Source organism: Manihot esculenta, chromosome 12 (genome assembly GCF_001659605.2).
Source record: "Manihot esculenta cultivar AM560-2 chromosome 12, M.esculenta_v8, whole genome shotgun sequence".
Classification (NCBI taxonomy): Eukaryota; Viridiplantae; Streptophyta; class Magnoliopsida; order Malpighiales; family Euphorbiaceae; genus Manihot; species Manihot esculenta.
In genome coordinates this window covers 652,883-675,918 of record NC_035172.2, presented here as the reverse complement: position 1 = coordinate 675,918, position 23,036 = coordinate 652,883, and the positions used below count along the sequence as shown (strand labels likewise).

Below are 23,036 nucleotides of genomic sequence, written 5' to 3'. Positions count from 1 at the left end.
TGAGGGTTGAATGCGAGAGAAAAATACATAAGCAATGGTGACTTGTAGATTTTCTATAAGATAAGATCCAGTTATAAAATTGAAACTATATATAAAATAATACAAATAACTGTATACATTTTCTATAAGATAAGGTGCACTTCTATAGAAATGAGAAATAAATTAACCATAATAACAGAACTGCAAGGGAATAATTACCTTTAATCGCTGAAGACAAACGACTCTTCCTTTCTTTTCTTTAATTCTTTCTTCCTTTCTTTTTAACCTTTCTGACGCTACTTTATGAGAAGCAAGACTATGATGGAAAGTTCCTCATGCGTTGATATACTGATGAAGATGACGGAGATGCATTTACATGATCAATAATGGACTGCTCAGCATCATAAAGATTATCATCCCTTTGCTCTTGTTTGGGCTTCACCATCTGCTGCCCAGAGAGCAAAGCTTGACTCTGACCAATTGGTTTTCCATTATAATTAAAATCAGCACCAGCCAGAGAAAGCCCCACAGATGCATTAATACTTGATGGCAATGAAATTGGAAAATCTGGAACAAGTGAAGCAATAGAGCCAGAGTGATGGGTAGCACTACGGTTGATCTCAAAAGGGCCGTAAGGCATGGTATGTTGAAATGTTGGGTATTTCAGAGGATAAATGGTTGAAGCTCCAAGCTTCATTCCATTACTGAAATTTCCAGCAAAACTGGGTCTCAAATAGTCATTGTTAAATACTGGTTTTCTATTAAAGCCAGGAACAAAATCTTGAATTTGTGTCTCAGGTTTTGGCCCAGTGTTTCTGGCTAATGCCAAAGCAGGCTGCGTATTGGTTGTAATCTGGCTTAAACTGCCACCACCAGAGTTCATGGTATTGCTGTTTCTGGCTGCTGGCACTTCATGATTATGTTTCCCCTCATATGTTGTAATTACATATTTCAGATTGTGGGAGGCCCTCTCCACATGTTTCCTCACTGAACATCCAGCACTTGTACATTTGTAGTAACTCCTGTCAAGAAATAAGAAATGTTTATTAAAAAAAAACAAAGAACACATAACCACTTGTACATGAATGTAAGTATGTGCACTTTGGAGAAAAAAGAAATAAAAATATACCTAAAATTTCGCTCTTTTTCTTTTAGACCAAAAATTATATTCTCTGAAGTCATACATGTACTCAATCCAATACCCATATCTAAAACATCTATACCCCACAAATGAACCAAATTCAATACGGTTGAAGAGTCCACACAGGAATCTCTACTACAGTCAGTGAAATTCATTTTAATTGAGTCAACATGCTAGAATTGTGCACAAAAAACGGTATAAAATATCAATACCTAGGGTTTGGATTCCCCTTGACAACTTTTTGGCCATACTTCCTCCAGCGGTAGCCATCATCAAGTATGTCAATTTCACTTTCTATTTGGACAACTACTCTTGGTTCACGGACAGCTCTGGATGCCAAACTTGTTTCTACCCCGCAGCTCTCCATCTTCCTGAAATACAAAAGAGGAGTAAATGAAAAATAAAAAATATATCATGTTGTTTTGCACAGATATACTCAGCATTTCACAGAGACAATTACCTTCTCTTTGACTCAGATTCCTCGACATCAGCATCAACTCCAAGTGATATGCTTCCCTGAGTAGCTCCATCATCACAATCATCATCATTGCCAACAAGGGTGGAAGAAAGCTCTGGAGTTCCTGCTGATTTAAAGGTGCTCATAGATTTCCTTTGGGTGGCCGATAGCAGATCAGAAAGCTCAGTCACAACAGATGCTGAAGATGTCCTTTCTAAACCATCAGCCTTCCACTCAGAACCAACTTTTACATCCTCAGGCCCTGGTTTTGAATTTTTCCAGACAGATCCAACTTCAACTTTGACACGGATTTCACCGCCTTCATCCATCTCTGGCATCTCATCAAATGAAGAAGCTGATCCAACTTGTGCTCGACAATTAGGCTGAGGTTTAGGGTGATTATGGGCACCTTTGTAGATGATTTCCATTATTTGGCCATCATGGGAATGCTCTATTTTTTTCTTTACCTCACAATTTGGATGTGTACACTTATAGTAGCTCCTTGGATATTCACTACCTTTTACCTGCTTCTGTCCATACTTTCTCCAATTGTAGCCATCTTCTGAATTCCTTCCATTTCCTGGTGCAGGTAGTGTCCTTTTATCTTCTTCATGAGGATTGTGGGCCCCAACATTTTCCCCAGGGATGGGTTCCATTTGAATAGAGGTTTGATTGCCAGCCACATCAGTATGACCCATTTCCACATCACTTAAGTCAGAATTTGCGAGCGTTCCATTTAAAACTTTCATCTCAGTGGCTGAACCTCCAGCACAGTTTTCTGTGGTAGCTTCCTTCGAGAACTCTACTGGAAATTCAAAAGCCATTGATGGTCCCACAGATACAACTGCTTGATAATTAACATTGTTTCCCTGTCAAAATGAGGAAAAAATGATACACAAAATCTCAATTGAAATATTTATTACATTACATGAATAACCTAACTATCATAATAAAATCACACCCGAGACGCTATCAAATAGACAAGGCTATTTCGTGCAGCAATCTATCAAAATCTACAAAGCATGTAAATTCATATATGTCCGCTGAAAATAAAAGTCCAAGATAAAAAGCTTAAGGTAATCTGACAGTGCATCACTGATCTGGTTAAGTTGGTACCCTAAGAGCAAAAATTCAAAATCCACAATGCTGAACCAATTACGTCGGTCAAAGTTAGCATATACCTGATTTTCTAATGTCGCAAAATCTGGCAGAGGATCAGGATTCTTGTGAGGCTTGAATCTGAAGGAACCAGCATTACTACCCTTGTTAGCATCAGCAGGAACCACTGTATTCAGCATTGAACTTTCATAATGGAGACACGGTAATGGAAAAGTTCCAGTGGTGGGAGAAGGCTGTTTCCCAACAAAAGGAAATGAAGAAATGATTTATATACACCACTAGAAGTTGTACAGGAACCAAAAAGTTAGGCCACATCAATAACATGGGCAATAATCTGGTCGTTATTTTTATAAGTGATGGTAGCAGACATAAACATATATATTATACCATAAACAAAATGAATGCCTCAATGGCTCAGAAAACAAAATATCCAAGGGAGTAAAAAAGAATGTATCTTCAATGCTTATCAACTCTTAAAGTGTCATTCGCCACTATTCTATTTTTGGTTTTAATCAGCTAGGCTACATGTTTAAATCTCTCAATTGTATAAACTGCTTTTTAAATCTACAATATGCATGAACGACAACAAAGGTGCACCTGTCAATTATCAAGAAGAGTATCTTCAGCTTACCCGGCATTCTAGGACACATTTTACCATGTATTGAGAAAATTTTTATTTAAAATAATAAATAATAAAAAAACTGAAAAGTAAGTACATGAGAGAGGGCTTATAATTGTAATCATTCTAGAATCTACGAAAGGACAGAGGAATCACAGATAAGTGTTACTGAACAGTAGTGGTGAGGAATGAAAACCAGAAGAACTGGAACATGCAAGACTAATTCATATAATGTCAAAATGGAGAAGACACTGATGCGTTGCGACCAAAAGATTTCCAACAGACTATTTCCGGCCAACCTTAACCCTTAGTTTCAAAGCAACCAAAAACCACAATTAGCAACAGAAACATGAAATTTATAGAGACAATACACTCTATTTCCACTGCTTTACAAAGTTAGTTTTATCAGCAACACTCAGAAAAACTTCTGTCTGCATCATATGACGACTATGATGCTAGAATTATTTAAACTTCCTAAGCAAACAGTTGCTTGTACAGAGAAGTTCCCCGGATAAAAATAAATTAAAAAAAAAAAAAAAAAAGAGAGCAAACTACTAGGACCATAACCAGCGCATTGGAATGAAGATGCTTGTATGGAAAGTGGGGAATTTAGGAGTTAAATTAATTAGAATTCTCTCCACACAAGTAATAAATAATCAAAAGGACCAGTCTTTTACCGAACAATCATTTTGAAAGACAATGAAAATCGAGCTCAGAAATGCCAATGCTGTGGTAACGAGTCAGAAATGTGCCTATAGTCTTTTTAATTGAAATATCCCATTAAACAGTAAATACAATCGCCAAATCAAATGATCGGAAAAGATCATTTACCTGAGAATTGGGCAACATAATAGGCGAATCGAGCAGAGCGGTAGGGCTAATCCCGGGTGGAATAGTTATACAAGGTGAGCGAACCCCCACCTCAGCCGGCGAAGCCAAGGGGCTGGTGGTCCGAAACCTCGCAGTATTAATCTTCTCCGCCTTGAACCCAAATTTGGCTGCTCTTCTTTGGGCAATGCTTCCTCTGATAGCATTCTCCGATGCATCATTAGAACTGATGGTGTAATCTACGTCAGTGAAGTTGTCAATATGAGCAATGGAGGAGGAAACTAGGGTTTTGGAGGATGGTTGTTGCGGCGGTGGATTGTCGTCCATGGGGCGGTAGATTAGGTAGGGAAGTGTAAGACTCACGCGACTGTCATTTTGAAAGACAGAGAAGCTGGGAGCTTATTAATGAAAAATGAAACTTCAGCCCTCATTATCTTGTATTTGCTGTTGGAGCTAAAGCTAATCAGAGACTGCAAATTGAATTTTGAGGGAAGAGATTATCAGAATTTCAAAGGAAGAAGAAGAAGAAGAAGAAGAAGAAGAAGACAGTGTCTGTTCAAAAGAGGGAGAAAAGAAAAGTTGAGTTTGTTCAGGATAAATAAGCCGGGCACGGTCCGGTTTGAGTATGTAACCGAAATCGATTGAAATTATCAAATTAATTTTAAATTGAAAAATTAATTTTAAATTGTTGAAATATATCAATTTAATTTAATTTTAAGAGAACATTATTTCAAATTTTATTATTATATTTATTAAAATTAAATTGCACCAAAATTTTTAATTAAAATTAATTTCTTTCCCGTTAAACTAATTAATTGATTTGCATCAACTGGAATCAATCTAAATCAGCCAAATAATGTATAGAAAGCAGAAAAGTTTTATATTATTCATTTATTCCATAAAAATATTTTTTTAATTTATTTTTTAATTATAAATATTTTTAAATAATTTAAAAATAATTTAGTGATTAAACAAATACAAATAAAAATATATTGAAAAATAATATAAATTATTTTTTATTTATATAAAAAATAATGAGAACTTTTTTAGCTCATTATGAGTTGTATATTTAATGTGTATTGCCTATTTGAGATTTTTTTAAAAAAATTTTAAATGGAAACAATATTTAAGTTTTATCATGAATTTGTTATAACAAGAAAATAAATGAGTTTTTCTTCTTAACTTTATTTGCTAGATTCATTATTTTATCATGAACCTTGTGATAATAAGAATTAATTAATTAATTTTCCTTTTAATTTATTTGCTAGATTTATTTTTAGATTTTTTGCTTTTTTATTCAATTTCTACTGTCACAGACTGTCTTGGTGATGATTTTTAAAATCTATAATAATTTCCTTTTTTGTCATACTCACTTATTCTCATAATATATAATAAAAATATTTAATAAATTAAAATAAAAATTAAAGGTTCCCGGTGTAAGCACAGATGTCAACTGAAGCTCTGCCTTGCATCCACGTTTCAGTTTTCAGTTTACATGCAGACACAGGTGGAGCTCCAAGTTTTGCAAGTTGAAACTCTCAAAAACCTCCGGCTCTCTTTAGTGATCGACCTCCAATGCTCAGCGATGGAGGAGGAGGAAGAAGAGAATGAACCACAAGCAGACTGGGTTGTAAAAATAATCTCTTTCCAAGCAGATATAATATACAATTGCATTATCACTCTCTTATCACCTTTCATGCTTGTCTTCTCCATGGCCTTTGAGTCCTACCGCCGAACTGAGGCAGCTGCAGCAACTGTGGAGTCTGCAGTTCTCAAGGTTCCCTCTAAAATAACACATGGTAGCTTCATCTTGGTGAGGAAGATAGGGGTAGGAGCTCTGGGTGCTGTTCATGTTCTCATTATTTTGGTAAGTGTGATGATGTTGGCTGGAGCCTTGGGTGTTGGGTTGGTGCAACTGTGGGTGGAGGAGCCTTTGTTGTTGAGACAGAAGTTGTTCTTTGATTACGCTGATGTGAACCCTAAGGCTGTGTTCATGTTTGGTGGGGTTGATGGGGGCATTATCAAGAAGAGGCAAATGGGTATCCCAATTGGGCATACTTTTCATGTTAATCTGCAGCTTTTGATGCCTGATTCTGATTACAACCGGCAAGTTGGGATGTTTCAGGTATGCCGATATATCTTTTAGAAGTCTTGAATTTGATTAAATTTGTGGTCTATGAGGGTATTGGTTTCATAATAATGAAGTTGCTGTATCAGTTGGCAGCAGAAATTTTATCAAGCAATGGAAATGTGGTATCAAAGTCTAGCAAGCCATGTATGTTACAATTTAGAAGCCTTCCGATTCGGTTGCTACAAACATGTTTGATGAGCATACCCCTTGTGTTGGGAATCTCTGCAGAAACCCAGAGGATATCTGTTGAAATCTTGAAACACAAAGAAGGTTATCCAAGAACTAAAGCTATCAGAGTGACTCTGATTCCAAGGGCTGGAACATCATATCTCCCACAGTTATATGAAGCTGAAGTCATTGTGAATTCTAGGCTACCTTGGACAAAGCAACTGGTGCGCAACTGGAAATGGACAATTTCTATTTGGGCAACAATATACATTTACATTTTTCTTCTCATAACTCTCATCTGTTGCTGTAGACCACTTCTCTTCCCATGGACAGTAATGAATTTCAGCGAACATGACAACATGGATGGAAATTCGAGTGCTACAGAAATGGTCGAGTCGGAGAAGGAACCAAGGGATGAAAGAGAAGTTTCAGACTTGATGAGAAAATGGCAGCAGAGGAGGAGGAGGAGGAGGACAATCTTCCTGCAGAAGGATATTGCAGAAACAGAAGGCTCATCAGCATCAAGCATGTGCATTACTAGGGAAGATACGAGTGTAGTAGTGGAAGAAGACATCGGAGAGTCGGAGTCTGTGTGTTTAGGTGATTGATATTGTAGTTTCAGTTATGTACTATTCATTAGAACCTCCAGCAAGCTTTGAGCAATGTCTCATCAACCTAATTTTTTCCCTTCTCTCACCCACATTCCAAATTTCCCATGGTTGAACTATTTAAGTCATGGACAAAAAGAGTCTTTATACATTCAAGATGATACCATTTAATTGAAAATTAAGGTCCACAATTCTGCAAAGCAAGAGCCACATTTCTAAACAGATGATGACAACAGCAAAGAGAGCATTCAGTGTCAGCCTCAAATGACAAACAAAATATAATAAAATTTTTATTCTACTTCATTCTTGCAAGTTCAGAGCGTATTACACAATGTTCTAAAATTCAAACACGACCTCAAGAAGACAAGCTTACAAATAACCATTACAATATAATTTAATTGCCATGAATGGCTATTCGAAAATGCCATCTTTCTACGAAAAGGTGATTCAAACAGATAGCTCGGTTCGAGAAATAAGGATCCCATCTGTGTCTGCATAAAGCCATTCACCATCACAGATTCTTGTCCCTCCAATGGTTATTGGCACATGTTTCTCCCCGATCCCCTTCTTGTTAGCTTTCATTGGATGAGAAGCCAGAGCCCTAACACCAATATCACAACCATTGATCTCATCAACATCCCTAATGCAGCCGTTAACCACTATGCCTGCCCATCCATTATTCTGAGCTTGCACAACAGGATTGCCTCCCAATATTGCGCACCGTAGACTGCCACCACCATCTACAACAAGAACTCTGCCATTACCCTTCTCCTCGAGAAACTCGCGGATGAGAACATTGTCTTCAAACACTTTAAGGGTCACTACTGGACCAGAAAAGACTTGTCGCCGACCATAAATCTGGAAAATTGGCTGCAGTGCCCGGAGCTCACCGCTCACAATTAGCTGTGGATTTGCATCACAAACTTCTGCAGTTGTGGCCAGTGCCATCTATACCCTATACGTTCGTGACAGAAAGAATCAAATGTATTAGATGATAATAGAATATTGTAACTAGTTCACATTCTCACCATGTTAAACCAAAGGACGACAAATAGCTATAAAAAATATTGTCAAATAAACCAATAAAATTATTTTCAGTTATAACCAAATAGTGCTGGACTTAAACCCCAAGACAATAATACACTCCGAATCCTCTCTTGTTTTCCTGATATATCCAATATACAATTTTCAGCTAAATAAACGGCTTCATTGCTTTTGGTCTCAACACTAAAAATGAAAATGGCAAAGTAAACAATCTATTCAATGTCCACAAACATGAAAAGACACTTGATTTTCAATTAAGGGAAAATAGTTTGAATAATTCACTCCGAGAGCTAATTTCAATAAAGAAGCAAGCTGGTAGTAAACTCATGCCAGAGCATCAATTACTCCAAATCCACTATATAAATTATAGATCTTCCTTCCAGAAAGAGCCACATCCAAGGAAAATTCCATAAGAAATAATTGTGGCAGATCAAAGCAGCAAAGCAGGCGAAAGGATCAAATCCTCATCATTAACGAAGATCATGTTTCAAATATTTGCTCCCATGTTTCACAATATAACAAAATCCAAAATCAAAGCTTCCCTTCACTTCCTCATTAATCCTCCCTTATTTGGAAAGCTCATCTAAGCCAGCTTGATCTTAACTTCTTATAATTGCGGTTGCTTCTGACAACCAATCACTAAAAATCTGACGACTATAACGAACAAAACATTAGGCCAAAAGAATGTAACAAGAAATTATAATCATTCCACAAACAATACATCTCCATCTTCATTTACATTCAAACAGAAGCACAATAGAATAAAGGATATCAACAGAGAAGCTCATAGATTGAAAAGTAAATTCCCACAAATCTAACTCATGAATTAGATCCGATTTATTTATGTCAGCAAGACAAATGAGATATAGATAGTTATTCTGCTAATATATTGATAAAAAAGATTAAAACAAAAGGCAAAAAGAAATCTAGATCGATCACAGAGCAATTGAAGTGAGCTCGTATCATGCATCTCATCTGAAACAGAAAGAAAATCATCGGAAGGCAGAAATTTACCAGCGATTGAAGAATTACCAAGCTCTCTCTCTCTCTCTCTCTCTCTCTCTTCTGTGTGTGTGTGTGCTTGCTTTTTCTCTACGAATCCAAGGATATGGAGAGATTTCTGAAACTTAAACCAGAAAGAGGAAGGTAGAAATGATGTCGATAAAGAAAATAAGTGAAAAATAAAATGAGAGGCCGAGCGCGTGATGTAAAATAATAATGGAAAAATACTATTTAGTTAAAAAAAATTGAATTTGATTTTTTTTAAAATTATTTTACGTACTTTAAAATTTTTTTTATATAAATTTTTTATATATTTTTTAAATTAAAATTAAATAATAAAAATAATTATTTTATCAAAAATATTTTCTTTCCGCAGAAAGTATTTTTTAAATACAACAGAAATATTAAAATATTTAATAATTAAAATTATTAAATAATTGTTTTTAAAAAATAAATTTAATTACATTCTTATATTTTTTCTTAATGGTTAAATAAATTTAATTTAAATGTTTAAATTAATTTAACTCTTAAATAAAAATAATTAGATTTATATATATTTTTTAAGTTTAATATATTTTTAAAATTAAAAAATCATATATTGAATTTCTGATTCAATAAATTTTTTATATTAACAATAATAATAATAATAATAAAGAAAAGTTTCTTTTACTATTGGCCAATAGAGGTAAAAAAATAAATATTTTAAAAATGATTTTATTAGTTTTGAAGTGTTATAATTGAAATATTTTAAATTAAAATTTATTAAAAAATTGATGGAATGATTTAATTAAAGTTGATAAATTATTAAATCATTAGAATAATTAATTTTTAAGTTAATGTAAAATTACAATTAAGAATAATTTTAATTGTAAAGAGAAAAAAAAATGAATATATGAATTCAATTGACGAGAGTAAAGAGATATAAGCGCTAAGAATTGTTCGTGTATAGAATTTTACATTCCCTATGTTAGGATAGAGATGAATATCTTTTATTTTATGAATTAGAGTAAATAATTAAAGCTTATAGAAGGTTTGATGTGATGTATATTTGTTTTATTTTTCAAGTTTAATAATGATTATTTTTATCACTAAAATTTTTCATTTATAAATTCCTATTATCATACTAATTATACTAAATACTTGAAAATTTTTTACTTTTTATTCTTCAAGCAGCCTTTTTAAATTTTATAAATTTCATAAATAATAAAAGTAAAAATCTAACTTATTCAGTATTCAAATAAAGGAGAAGCCAAATCTACCTTACAAGATCACAAACTGCCCAAGCTGCTTTCAGGTAACATCTAATAATTTCTACATAACCAGACCTGGCTAGTAATACTGAAGGCTACAACAGAAAAGAAATGCTTTGTTTGGAACTCATATTGCCAAATTTATTCTTATAAAGCTACATGTGATGCAACAATGAAATTTCTATCTCAAATCAACTTGTGAATTGTTTTCATGTCAACTGCTTCCTTGAGTGTCCCCTTTTCCACATGTTCCCACCATTTCAACAAGAAGTTATCCACAACTAGTCTAAACCAAGGTGACAACTTTATACCTTCCTCCCCAGCATCTGCTTTTCTCAAGAGCTCCTTCAACTCATCTCGGTTAACATACTTTACATCAGCTACTTCATCAGGGTTTGGATTTACGTTAACGTCGCTGATGATGAAGAGCAGATAATCAACTGCAAATTAATGGGAATAATAAAGAGTCAACAAGATTTCAGATAAGAACGGAATCCAGAGAAATGAAGTCGAGCTATTGCAAAATAATCACATAAATCCCCACATGAATCTGTGGAAACCCCGGTATATATGCAGTAAGAATTCACTGACCAGATTATAGTTCCCAAATCAAAGATAAAAATAATTCAAATAGAAACAGGACAAAATAAAAGCAGAACCCAAGGAGGAGTAAGGGAAATCAAATCTTAAATATTACGTTCATGCTCTCCCCACTTTCCGTCAGAAGGTGCCTTATATAGAATGCGTCCCAGTGAGATAAACTGATCAACTGGAACATCTTCAGCAGGGATACCAAGCTCATCTAAAAGCTTCCTTTGTGCAGCATTTCTCACTCCTGATAAATGTGAAATAGAACAGGGAAAGGAAAATTATTACTGACCTCCCACCGAAAGCAAGTATAGAGGGTTTTCATTGGGAATTAAATATAGAAATACATACCAAGAGCATCCTCATCGATAAGCTCAGATTCACGATACAGAGGATGACTACAGCAAGTGTTTGTCCATACAAGTGGGAATGTCACCTTTGTACCAGAGCGTTGCTGTCAATAAAATAAAGAAAAATGTTTGTCACTCAATATCTCAAGATTTTCAAGAAATAAATGCCAAAGAAATATGAATACCCCACCAAAACACAAACATTCTTACAGCCCTAAATGCAGATTCTAGCATAACTATTCCTGATTTTTCTATTGGTTTCTATCATGTGGCCATTCCTATCTTTAGGTAACAAGTTCTGTCAATTAGCATATGCAGTTTGCAAAAACTTCAAATTGTGTCCAATCATGTGTATGGGAAAGTTTCAATCACATATGTGCCACAACTCTTGTGTCCTTTCAATCAGTGAATAGCTCCAGATTTGTCCTCCATGCATTTAAAGTTCCATCTCCTATGTAACAATTTTTTTCTCAACCATCTTCTTTGGCACTGGAATGTTTTATAGAGTCTAAGAAAGCTGACAGATCACTAGAATATTTTTTCATCATAAAAAATATTTGAGCGATAAACGCATATTCTGGTCTGTTTAAGATGATGGAGCAGAAAAGAGACTGTAAATGAAATGATATTGGCTTCCAGAATCTGAACCATAACACGCATATAAGTTCAAATCAGCCCCTCAACATTTTGATGATATCCAACTAAGCCCATTTTAATTTGTTGGACCTAATAAACCCAAAACTTTTTATTTATTTCAAAATCAGCTGAATTTGTGGGAAAAAAAAAAAGTAACTATATTTCGTAACATTTTAGTGATAAAATTTTAAGTATTACATTTTAAAATTTAAAAATCATTTTCAATTTTAGTTTTTAAAAAAAGGAACAAAAATCATAGATCTCACTCCAGCAAGTTAAAAACTTAAAATCCTAAAGAAAAATAAACCATTTGTATCCAACAATCTAGAATATTGCAACAAACTCATATTGAATAACAGAGCTTCAATTAATCTCACCTAAATTCATGTCCTTCCTAGAACTAATATTGCAAAGCCCACAAATTTTCCCCTTTTTTCTGAGACTTTGACTTTGGATATCACCAAGACACTCAGCAGTAGTAAGTGATGGTTGACCTGATGCCTTCAGAAGTTAAAGTCAGACTGGGCAACAAACTCAGTAATAGCGTGTGGTTAGCAAACTTATAAGGCATAACCTCTTGCAAGTTCCTGTGACTTGCCTAATGGTTGGTAAGAAGAAAAGGCTAGTCATGGGTGTTTGAAAAGTTAGCGTATTGTGGGCATTCGATGTACTGGATTTTAAGAGGAAATTTTCTTCTCTAGTAACACGACTTCTGGGAGGAGGAGGAGTGGATTGAATCTCAAATTTGGGTAAAGTAAGTAATTCATGGTTGAATCTATCTAAGAATTGGGTATATATAAGGAATTGGGTATATATAAGGAATTTGCATGAAGGAAGGCAGTTGGATTTGTTCTATATTTTTTTATTTCTCTTATTTTAATTAAAATGGTAACCAATTTATTTTTTATGAATAAATTTTATTATTAAAAAAATTATTTCAGTAGGCAAGGACTAATTTAAACTTAAATAAAGAGTTATGTGTTTATTAGGTCCAAAAGTTAAATTGGGCTTATTTGAACATTGTTGAAAAGTTGAGAGGCTGATTTGAACTTATTACTATTTAACTTTCATAGTGATCACATACCTGAAGGAGTAGCTCATATTTTGAGTTGAAGAGAAATATACTAAAAGCTCTATGCAATGAGTTCCCCTTCAAAATGTTTTCCCATAAATGACCTGCAAATTCAGAAAGCAACAGATCATGACCAAACTAAGATGACCAAAGTTTTTGTCTGCATACCATATACAAAAGTATCTACTTATATCACATGGTACAGAACAGCAAATTAATGGATCCAAAGACAGGAGTTAATTGTAAATTTTCAACTTCAAGGTTTTCTTTCTTTTGAAAAACAATTGACTGATCAGATTGGTTGAACTAACAAGATAACCATGGTATTGTATTAAGCAGAACATCTTACATAAATTTCTATGTAACTAAATCTTAGATCCAAAAAAAAATTTGGCACAGAGAATAACCTACAGAAAGTCATGGCAGGAAATTTTTACTTACAATTATATTTGGAAGCATGACCAACAACACGATCATTCTCATCTACTAAAATGCATCTGCATGCAATTAAAACAGGAAAAAGAGACTCAAACCAGATGTCATGTTTTTTAACACAAAATAACAATCGATTGAGGGCCTTTTCCCTTTCCATTTTCTCCAAAAAAAATTTCAACCTTTATCAAACAAGCAACCATAGTCAACTAACTAGAATCACACTTCAGAAAACTAAAAAGAAATAATCGCATCATCCCAGATATATAAAAGCTGATCCATATTTTATAAAAAACATGGGACTTTAACAAACCAAAACTCCTTACTGTGCATTAACTACGAAGGAAAATTTATCTAACAAACATTATTTCCAACTAAACCAACAGTTTACAGAAGTTAAAAAGAGCCAGGGCATCACCAATCTTATTCCTCTTACTCTGGACCAGTAAAAAGATCAACCTTTCGAAAGATCTGCTCTTACTACTTTCTTATTCAACTAAATTCAGTCAGATAACTTGAACAGATTTCCCCCTCTTAATAAATATTGCAGATAGTCAGATCCTTATTTTCTAGCACTAACCAGAAACCAAATTGAACACATAAAATTAATTAGATAAACGTAATGAAAAATAATAAAAATAATGAATTTAAGATGTAAAAATATATTCTATTCCCACTAAAAACCCAAAATCTCTGAACTTCCTTTCGAAATATAAAGTCAAGCTAGCAGTGCGCTGCAGAGAAACATGTGAAGCACAAGGAAACAAAAAAATTTATTTAGGCATAAAAAAATCAACAGAAACATAAAAATCCAATGAATCAACATAAACAGAGACGAGAGAATAACAAGAAAAAGAAGGTGAGAAATAGGAAACAGACTCATCGTCGAACATGAGGCGTCTCTGGACAGCATCCATGTCAGCATCTGGAACGTCACCCATGGTGGAAGTAATGGGTGTTGCAGGTGGTGAAGACGCAAATAACCTGGAGAAGGAAGAGGTAGATGAAGTTGTAAGAGAGAGAGGGGATCGAAGGAGAGAAGGAGAAGCAAAATGGATAGAGGGGAAGTGAGGAGAAGCAGAGGAAGGAAGCGAGGACGAGAGTCTGGTGGCTGTGGGCGTTAGACGGCGAGAGGGCAGAGACATCGTTTTGAGTTTTCGGCTGATTTTTTGTTGCGTGAGGGAATATACGATATCACATGTTTTTGAATCGGAACATAAAAACCTTTATAATATGTTTGGTTTAATTACAATTATTTTTTTACTTTTTATGTTTTGTATATGAGATTTAATTAAAAAAAATAATTTTATAAACTTAAATGCATGTAATTGGTTTTAATTACAATTAATTTTTAATATAAATAAGCATATATATTTACTTGCATATTGTACTAAGCATGGTATAAGATAACAAGTTATAAAGGGATTGGTCTTAAATCTCAGAGATCCAAATAAATTTGCCCTAGTTTAAAAAAATAATCGAAATAAATTTAATAAAATTTATATATTTTTAATTAATGACATAATTCAATTTTTTAATTAAATTTTTATATTTTATTTAAAAGTGAAGTAAATTATAATTTAATATAATATTGTTTTTAATTTGAAAAATAAAAAACTATTTTAATTAACATAAAAAGATATTCAATGTAAAATTTCATAAAAATATAAGGTAAATATTTTATTTTTCATCGTTGGAGGAAATGCTAACATGGGTTAATTTTGAACTCTTTTTTTTTCCTTTCACCAATCTTCTCTTTCTTCCTCAATCCTCATCCAAACACCTTTTGATATTCCTCGTCTTTCTGCTCATCCTGCCAGCCTCTCTTCAAAAACGGGCTAAAACCAAAACTTATGTTTGACCTTTAGTGGTGATGATGAGTTAGGCACTTAGGCTAGACAATCATTTGACAGAGACTTGCAACCATTAAAGAGAAACAGCTACAGACTTTGAATAGTTCCAAGGCATTAAAAAAAAACTGCAGTCTTAGCTATTTTTAAATCTTTAATATTTCGAAAAATTGAGACCAAATGAACCAGAATGAGCCTTATCTGAATGGCTTCTTTAATCTTTGCCATTAGAGTTGTTCAGAGACCACCCAAAACCTTGCCGCAAATCCTACTCCTATGCCTATGTAAAACCACAACATTTCATTACTTTCTTCATATTTTTTAGTAGCTCTGTTGATTTCCATCAATGGCAAGACACAAAGTGCAGAGCATCATTATCATATTCACCATCCTCAATGTCGATAAAGTTGCAAGCTTTGGTTCGTGTTTTTGGACAGGGATCAGGGGAACACGGAGAAAACGGAGTTGGGCAAAAGAAAACGTGGTATTTGGGCCTCAAGTTTTAACTAGCACCAGGCCCTAATGCCAGAGTCTCCCAACACTACCCTAGACTCTAGAGGCAGCTAATAGAAGATGTATCGTGTAATAGAGAACTCAAAGCTAACCCGATCAGAATTATTCTCCTTTCAAAAATGCCGAGAGAGAAGAGTCCTGGTCTCAAGATCCTCTGGCTTTGGACCATTGGAACTGCCGCCAGTATACACTCACTCTCCCTCTTTTCTTTACTCTCTACATTTAGACCCCTTAATGGAACTTTTTATTTGTTGCAGTTCTCGTTACAACTGTGGTGAGGACGAGGCTAAGAGACATGGAACAACTAATGAACGCTGAACAGCAACAACAGCAGACTCAGAGTACTCTCAGAGATTCACTTATTGTAGACTCGTCGCCGGAGCCCCAAGAGGGAATAATTCGAGAAGTGAAATAGTAGATATTTGTTTCAAATTTAAGTTCCCATTTTCTGTATTTTCTTCTGAAAGGTGCAAGCTTGCTTGTAGTCTTAAGTTTCGATAACAATAAGAACGCAACGCACTCTATGTGTTTATCATGTGTTTGACTGACGTTCCGAGAGAATATATACCAAGTTTCGGATTCCCATTTTGTATACTCTAAATGTATCTTGCCATTTATATGATGCTAGATTATGGGTTGTATAGGGCGCCCAAGTTGTTTGTTGAATGTTCTAAGTGAAACTGTGCCTTCAAATCCTATGAATGTTTTAATGATCAAAGATGGTTTTGACAGTATGGTTTGGTTAAGCCCAGTTCCCTGGCTTGGAAGTTGCATGAGTGATGATTACCATAATTTTTAGCACTTCTGAAAGAAATATCTGCATTTTGTTATATTTGGGTTGAAGTGTTCATTTCAGCTAATTCTTTTTTTTTTGCTTAGGGAATACTGAGCAAAGTTGAAGCAAACAATTTTAGCTAAAGGACTAATTAGTATTATTTGACTGTTCCTATGAATGTTTTAATGATCAAAGATGGTTTTGACAGTATGGTTTGGTTAAGCCCAGTTCCCTGGCTTGGAAGTTGCATGAGTGATGATTACCATAATTTTTAGCACTTCTGAAAGAAATATCTGCATTTTGTTATATTTGGGTTGAAGTGTTCATTTCAGCTAATTCTTTTTTTTTGCTTAGGGAATACTGAGCAAAGTTGAAGCAAACAATTTTAGCTAAAGGACTAATTAGTATTATTTGACTGTTCCTATGAATGTTTTAATGATCAAAGATGGTTTTGACAGTATGGTTTGGTTAAGCCCAGTTCCCTGGCTTGGAAGTTGCATGAGTGATGATTACCATAATTTTTAGCACTTCTGAAAGAAATATCTGCATTTTGTTATATTTGGGTTGAAGTGTTCATTTCAGCTAATTCTTTTTTTTTGCTTAGGGAATACTGAGCAAAGTTGAAGCAAACAATTTTAGCTAAAGGACTAATTAGTATTATTTGACTGTTCCTATGAATGTTTTAATGATCAAAGATGGTTTTGACAGTATGGTTTGGTTAAGCCCAGTTCCCTGGCTTGGAAGTTGCATGAGTGATGATTACCATAATTTTTAGCACTTCTGAAAGAAATATCTGCATTTTGTTATATTTGGGTTGAAGTGTTCATTTCAGCTAATTCTTTTTTTTTTGCTTAGGGAATACTGAGCAAAGTTGAAGCAAACAATTTTAGCTAAAGGACTAATTAGTATTATTTGACTGTCCTTTGGAGCTTTGAACCAATGTAAAGCCAACTCAATTTGAATGATTACTTTCATGAAGTAAAGAGAGAAGTGTAGATATTCAGCCTTTCTTTTCTTGATGAACAAACTTTGATGCTTTTGATGGTCTGATTTCTTTACTTTATTATGTTACTGCTACGGCTATGTGCTTCAGGCATCTCTCCTACAATGCAAATCAAGTTTTGCACTAAAGATAAAAGTTTGGAGAGTAAGCAGATCGTGAGTTGGTTAATATGTCATTAAAAAAGGCCAGTCAGATGCTTAGAGCTGATAATTTAGAAAATATTGCTGGTTCACTATTTCTGCCGATTGTCAGCCACTGTAGGCGATCAATTTCCTACATGTTCCTCTGTGAGTTCTTTAGAAAACCCTTTTTTTCCAGTGGATAAATTGAACCAACTCCAATTGATGATTTGTCCTGCATGTTGGAGTGAAAGTTTCTCACAACAACAATGCTTATGTTTATCCTTCAGAAAACATAAAGCAGTTTGTTTATACAAATACAAGGAACTACCAATGTTGATTTTTTATTACACTATCTGTTGAAATTACTTATAGACAGAGAAAAAGACAAAGGCAGCCGATGTTTTGGAAGCAGCTGGAGAACTGCTTTGGTATGACTTGATATCTAGAAAACTAGTAATGGAAAAGATCTTTAAATGTTCTTGATTGTGATATTGATGATAGTATTACATAATCAGATATTATACCGAATAGTAATGGATCGTGAATTATATCATGCTGTACTTCATGGAGATAAAAAATTCTTTGAGAATCTCCAAGTTTCTGATTCATATGATTTATTAGAGGTGACATCTGGCCACAAAAACTCCATTATTCATGTTGCAGCAAAATGTGGGGAGATGCAGATAGCAGAAAAGCTCATAGCTTTATGTCCATCACTTTTGCATCAGACTAATGCAAAAGGAGATTCTCCGCTACATATTGCTGCAAGATTGGGTCGTTTCCAGATGACTCAACTTCTAATTAATTGTGCAAAGCTTGTGGAAGTTGAAGGGGAAAAGAAGCTGGTGAGGATGCAGAATCTGGACAAAGATACTGCTTTGCATGAGGCTGCACGAAATGGGCACTTTGAGATTGTCAGTTTACTAATATATGAGGACCCAGAATTAGCTCAAATTGTCAATAATGCTGGAGAGTCCTCACTTTTTCTTGCTTTAGACAGAAAGTTCTATAAAATTGCTCGCCTTATCCTTGAAGTTGCTCCTACATGCTCCTATGGAGGTCGGAATAGCATGAATGTCTTGCATGTGGCCATCATTCGGGCAGACAAGAGTAAGTCCCTAAATGTAGTTTGACTCTCAGGTTCAGCTACACAACAGGACTATCCCTCTCCTTATAGTGAGTGTGTAGTATCCTTGTCTTGGACTTGATTGATCCAAAAGTGGAGCTTGATTTCTGCAGGGTGGATCCAGCATTTGGGATTCATCCATGCAGGGGTCATTGTTATAAACCAAAAGGAACCTAGGACTTGAGATACCTCTGCCTTTGATCTCTACGTTGTATAGCTCTCTTTTATGTTTAAAGACATAAATTTCAAGCATTGTCTCGTTTAAACACTTATTTCATGTTGGCTCTTGGTTCTTGTTTTCCATTTCTGATTTTGGCTAACTATATCGTTGTTGATGTATGACTTGTAGATTTTCTGTTTACGGTCACAAGTATGGTCATAAACATTATTACTTTATACTCAGAGATCTTTGTCTTGTGCATAAATCAATTCCTTCCTGCTGCTTCAAAACTCCATTCTTTACAAATTAATCATTCTTGCAGGTTCAGCTTCATTGGTGCTGGTAAACACTTCACCCTGTGAAACATAATTCCTTTACATGTTTGTTGTTATGGAAATATTATTCTGGATTATAACCTTATGAAAGTCTTATGTTTATTACCAAACATGCCCATTTTCATTCTGCTGTCCTGAACATCCAACCTGACCAAAGCAAGCTTTATGGAGACTGAAATATTGGCAAGACTGATTGAACCCGGATCAAACTTTTGTTTTTTCATTTGAATTGTACTAGAAGAGTCTTTAACATCTATCCACTACATCCTACTCATGTTTTTTTTTTTTTTGTCAAACTAGATGGAGAGAATAGGGTTACTGCTATTGTATTGCTGCAATGAATTATACTAGAAGTTAGTAATAAAATGTTATTGAAGGACGTATCTTCTTGCATTTGGTGTGAAAGCATCAATAATACATCTAACAACATATTATGGCAAACATAAGCAAGGTTTAAAGTCTTATATTATACTTGCAAGCTGCAACTTGTAATGACAATTGTTTTAGAAGAATGAATATCCAAGGTGAAATATCGAAACCATGTGGAATTTATCTAGGCTATCTTCATCAATATGCTTTCTGTTTCTCTCAGATTTCATGAGTGAGGTGCTTAAAAGGTGTCCATCTGCAATTGCTGAAGCTGATAAGTTTGGATGGATTCCTCTTCAATATGCTGCATATTTGGGCAATGCAGAAGTTGTTGAACTCTTACTACAGTTTGATACCTCCCTAGCTTATGCGAAGGACAAAGAAGGCATGACTGCTCTTCACATTGCAGCAAAGGCTGGTCATGGTTATGTGATCCAACAGCTCATTGCAAAATATCCTGATATTCCTGAGTTGTTGGATAATAGAGATCAAACAGCTCTCCACGTTGCTGCAGAAAGTGGAAAGAGAAGTGTAGTCAAGATATTCTTATCAATTTCAGTTTCTGCAGACCTTATAAACGATCGAGATAAAGATGGAAACACGCCTTTACACTTGGCTGCTCTTCAAGGACACTATGAAGCTTTACTATTGCTAGTAAATGATTACAGAGTTGACAAATGTGCTGTAAACAACATTGGCCTGACCACTTTTGACATTATTAAATCAAGTGTGCAGCTTAAACAGCACGAAAAGGTATGCTCCACATATCCAAGCGATTGGCATTTAATTAAATGCAAAATTCAAGTGAAATTCACAGCAAAAACTGTTATTTAAAATCCTTACAGGCTAGAATTTAGTGGAAACTGGGGCCAAGGGGTGCTTTAAGAAGCTCAGAACAATCAGCCGCCATAGAGACTATAAAAGTGGAAGCTATTGAGACACAGGGACACGGCCAACCACAGACAGAGAGGAAAGAACCAGGCAGTGGTGTATCCGGAGAGGAAAACAAAGTGGAACGAGTAGCTCTCCATGAGGACGCAGAACCTGTAAGACAGACAAAGGTTGCATCTCAGCATATTGAGGAGATTAGCAGTGTTTACTTACTGGTAGCAGCCATCATTGCAACAGTCACCTTTACAGCAACCTTGAAAATGCCTGGTGGGTATTACAGTGATGGCCAAGATCGTCTGGGCATGGCAATTTGAAGCAAAAAAATCTGGGTTTAGAGTATTCGCTATAGCGAATTCATTTGCATTTGGTTTATCAACTGCCTCAAGGTTTCTCCATTTTGGTGCTTCAGGAGTGAAAAGTGATTATATAGCTGCTTGCTTGGCAAAACATTCCATGTTGTTCAATAAATGGTCCATTTATGCAATGGTTTTAGCCTTTCTAGCAGGCACATCTGTGGGGTTGAGTGAATCATTGGGGCTTGCTGCTGCTACTGTTTCAACTATTTGCTTCATTTTGGGTCTTTGATCTATACTTTAGTTACTTGTAATTCTTTTGCTTACAAGTTTATGCTCTTTCTACATTGTTTATAAAAGTTTTTGAATTTCAAGGACATGAACAATCTGCAATGATGCTTTCTAATGTTAATAATATTCTGAGTTACTTTTTAGTATCTGTGTTATGACATGATTCAATAGTTGATTCTTTGTATTTATGAAACTAGATGATGGTTCTGATGTGCAGAAAATTACTTGCATTTGAAAATATTTCTCTTTTCAGAAAAAATAATTTTTATAGAAAATATTTTCTAAAAAATAATTTTCATTATTTTTCAAGAAAACAATTTATTTTCATCGTGATTTAAAAATGAAAAATATTAATAATTTATATACAGTATTGTAAATAAGATTTGTAAGGTCCGGAAATAACTTACTCTTCACTTAGTTTGAAAATTATTTATTTTTCCTTTTCTATTAACTATTCTTTTAAGTGTCTCGTTAAAAAAAATAAAAAAATATTTTCCATATATTTTTAAGAGGCTAAATATTAATAAATTTTGATTTTGCTGTACATGTTATCCTTTTATCATTGAGTTTCAACTCTATCCATTTGCCATTTAAGTTCATACACCAAAAATGATTTCATAAAAAAAATATATCATTTTAACTACAATTGGAAAAAGGTAGCTAAAAAACTATTTTATTATTTATGCACTCTTATAATTAAATTTATTTTTAAATCAAATCATAATTTTTTAATCAATATTATTATAATCCAGCTATACTGTTGAGACTTTAAAAAACAGTTCATCACATTCACATGGAAAAAAAAAACCCACATTTGGAAATTAGTCACATTTTTTAATCAATTAATTATCTTTTTTATTTTACTTATTTAGGATATTTCATATAATGAATTTTTTTATTTTATTGTGATGATTTGAATGTTATTTATTTATTTGATATCTGTTTTAATTTTGATATCTTTTAGAGGAATGAGAGTTATTGATATATTAGCATAGGAGTTTTTTCAAACTCCTTTGAACAGCATTAAAATTATATTATATTGAAAATATCATGAAAAAATCTTTTTCTTTTCAAGATGCTGACAATGAATATAAGATGTTTTTAGTTATTTTTTGAGTTTTGATTTGAATTTGGTAACGTTCCGTTTGATTTTCTTGCAAAATGTTTTATTTGAATATTTATGTACTCTTATTATTATTGCGATTCTCTATATGATTTATATATCTTTTAAAATAAAAATTTACTATTTATAATTTTTTAATTTCAAAAAATATATTAAAATATTTATAATATTTTAAAAAATTTACTAATTAAACTATTCATTAATTTTAATGATTAAATATTATAAAAAAATTTAAAATATTTTAATCGAGAGACTAATTAATAAATATTTTTAAAAAATTTAATATATTAATTAATAAAACTTTTAAAATTTTTAAAATTAAATAATTAAAATTAATAAAAAAAACTAATTAATATATATATTTTAAAATATTTGAATTTTTACGTATTATATAAATTAAATAGTAATTTTTTTTAAAAAAAATTAACAATACAATTGCAAAAGTTTTAAATGATTAAATTTTCAATAAAGGATTAGTAGTTTTAGTTTGGATTTGACATGGACTAAAATTATTCAGTGGTTTACGGATTTCAATTGGATTAAATCAATTTAAATAATTTTAAATTTAATATTTTTTAATCTGAATTTGTATTGCAATCAATTTAAACAATTTTTAATTGAATTAAAATTGATAATCTAGGTCGGTTTCAACTTTTTTTAATTTAACTAAAAAGTTAAATTAGTTCACTCCAAACAATTAAAATAAAATATAAAAATTTACTGTTTATTCTATATGGTATCATGAAACAAGTAATATAGTA

The 23,036-nt window shown here is 33.5% G+C and overlaps 5 protein-coding genes across 5 annotated transcripts; 2 read left to right on the top strand and 3 right to left on the bottom strand.

Annotated features, from left to right (window-relative positions):
* Positions 1-59: 59 nt before the first annotated feature.
* Positions 60-4,707, bottom strand: LOC110627874 (WRKY transcription factor SUSIBA2). Its single transcript, XM_021774248.2, has 5 exons — positions 4,147-4,707; positions 2,759-2,929; positions 1,581-2,446; positions 1,333-1,491; positions 60-1,001 (listed from the first exon to the last, which is right to left on the bottom strand). Exons 1-5 carry the CDS (start codon positions 4,468-4,470, stop codon positions 296-298), a joined length of 2,226 nt encoding a protein of 741 aa, XP_021629940.1. The 5' UTR covers positions 4,471-4,707; the 3' UTR covers positions 60-295.
* An 872-nt stretch (positions 4,708-5,579) lies between these two features.
* On the top strand, positions 5,580-7,139 carry LOC110627352 (seipin-1). The gene is made up of 2 exons (XM_021773629.2): positions 5,580-6,268; positions 6,361-7,139. The coding sequence occupies exons 1-2, from the start codon at positions 5,639-5,641 to the stop codon at positions 7,048-7,050; spliced, it is 1,320 nt and encodes a 439-aa protein (XP_021629321.2). The 5' UTR covers positions 5,580-5,638; the 3' UTR covers positions 7,051-7,139.
* Positions 7,140-7,315: 176 nt separating this feature from the next.
* LOC110627354 (putative 4-hydroxy-4-methyl-2-oxoglutarate aldolase 2) lies at positions 7,316-9,295 on the bottom strand. Its single transcript, XM_021773631.2, has 2 exons — positions 9,109-9,295; positions 7,316-8,005 (listed from the first exon to the last, which is right to left on the bottom strand). The coding sequence occupies exon 2, from the start codon at positions 7,996-7,998 to the stop codon at positions 7,498-7,500; it is 501 nt and encodes a 166-aa protein (XP_021629323.1). The 5' UTR covers positions 7,999-8,005; positions 9,109-9,295; the 3' UTR covers positions 7,316-7,497.
* Positions 9,296-10,271: 976 nt separating this feature from the next.
* LOC110628590 (isopentenyl-diphosphate Delta-isomerase I) lies at positions 10,272-14,611 on the bottom strand. Its single transcript, XM_021775338.2, has 6 exons — positions 14,304-14,611; positions 13,434-13,489; positions 13,005-13,096; positions 11,286-11,388; positions 11,044-11,181; positions 10,272-10,786 (listed from the first exon to the last, which is right to left on the bottom strand). Exons 1-6 carry the CDS (start codon positions 14,567-14,569, stop codon positions 10,533-10,535), a joined length of 909 nt encoding a protein of 302 aa, XP_021631030.1. The 5' UTR covers positions 14,570-14,611; the 3' UTR covers positions 10,272-10,532.
* A 604-nt stretch (positions 14,612-15,215) lies between these two features.
* Positions 15,216-20,680, top strand: LOC110628650 (protein ACCELERATED CELL DEATH 6-like). Its single transcript, XM_021775432.2, has 4 exons — positions 15,216-15,970; positions 16,045-18,797; positions 19,901-20,430; positions 20,523-20,680. Exons 2-4 carry the CDS (start codon positions 18,161-18,163, stop codon positions 20,532-20,534), a joined length of 1,179 nt encoding a protein of 392 aa, XP_021631124.1. The 5' UTR covers positions 15,216-15,970; positions 16,045-18,160; the 3' UTR covers positions 20,535-20,680.
* The last annotated feature ends 2,356 nt before the right edge of the window (positions 20,681-23,036 follow it).

Coding starts and splice junctions, on each gene's coding strand:
- LOC110627352 (XM_021773629.2), top strand. CDS start 5,639: ATGCAGACACAGGTGGAGCTCCAAGTTTTGCAAGTTGAAACTCTCAAA. Junction 6,269..6,360: donor GGCAAGTTGGGATGTTTCAG/GTATGCCGATAT, acceptor TTGCTGTATCAG/TTGGCAGCAGAAATTTTATC.
- LOC110628650 (XM_021775432.2), top strand. CDS start 18,161: ATGTTCTTGATTGTGATATTGATGATAGTATTACATAATCAGATATTA. Junction 18,798..19,900: donor CATCATTCGGGCAGACAAGA/GTAAGTCCCTAA, acceptor TGTTTCTCTCAG/ATTTCATGAGTGAGGTGCTT.
- LOC110627874 (XM_021774248.2), bottom strand. CDS start 4,470: ATGGACGACAATCCACCGCCGCAACAACCATCCTCCAAAACCCTAGTT. Junction 2,447..2,758: donor TTGCGACATTAGAAAATCAG/GTATATGCTAAC, acceptor TCATTTTGACAG/GGAAACAATGTTAATTATCA. Junction 1,002..1,332: donor AAGGGGAATCCAAACCCTAG/GTATTGATATTT, acceptor ATTTCTTGACAG/GAGTTACTACAAATGTACAA.
- LOC110628590 (XM_021775338.2), bottom strand. CDS start 14,569: ATGTCTCTGCCCTCTCGCCGTCTAACGCCCACAGCCACCAGACTCTCG. Junction 13,490..14,303: donor CGCCTCATGTTCGACGATGA/GTCTGTTTCCTA, acceptor AATTGCATGCAG/ATGCATTTTAGTAGATGAGA. Junction 11,182..11,285: donor TATCGATGAGGATGCTCTTG/GTATGTATTTCT, acceptor CACATTTATCAG/GAGTGAGAAATGCTGCACAA.
- LOC110627354 (XM_021773631.2), bottom strand. CDS start 7,998: ATGGCACTGGCCACAACTGCAGAAGTTTGTGATGCAAATCCACAGCTA.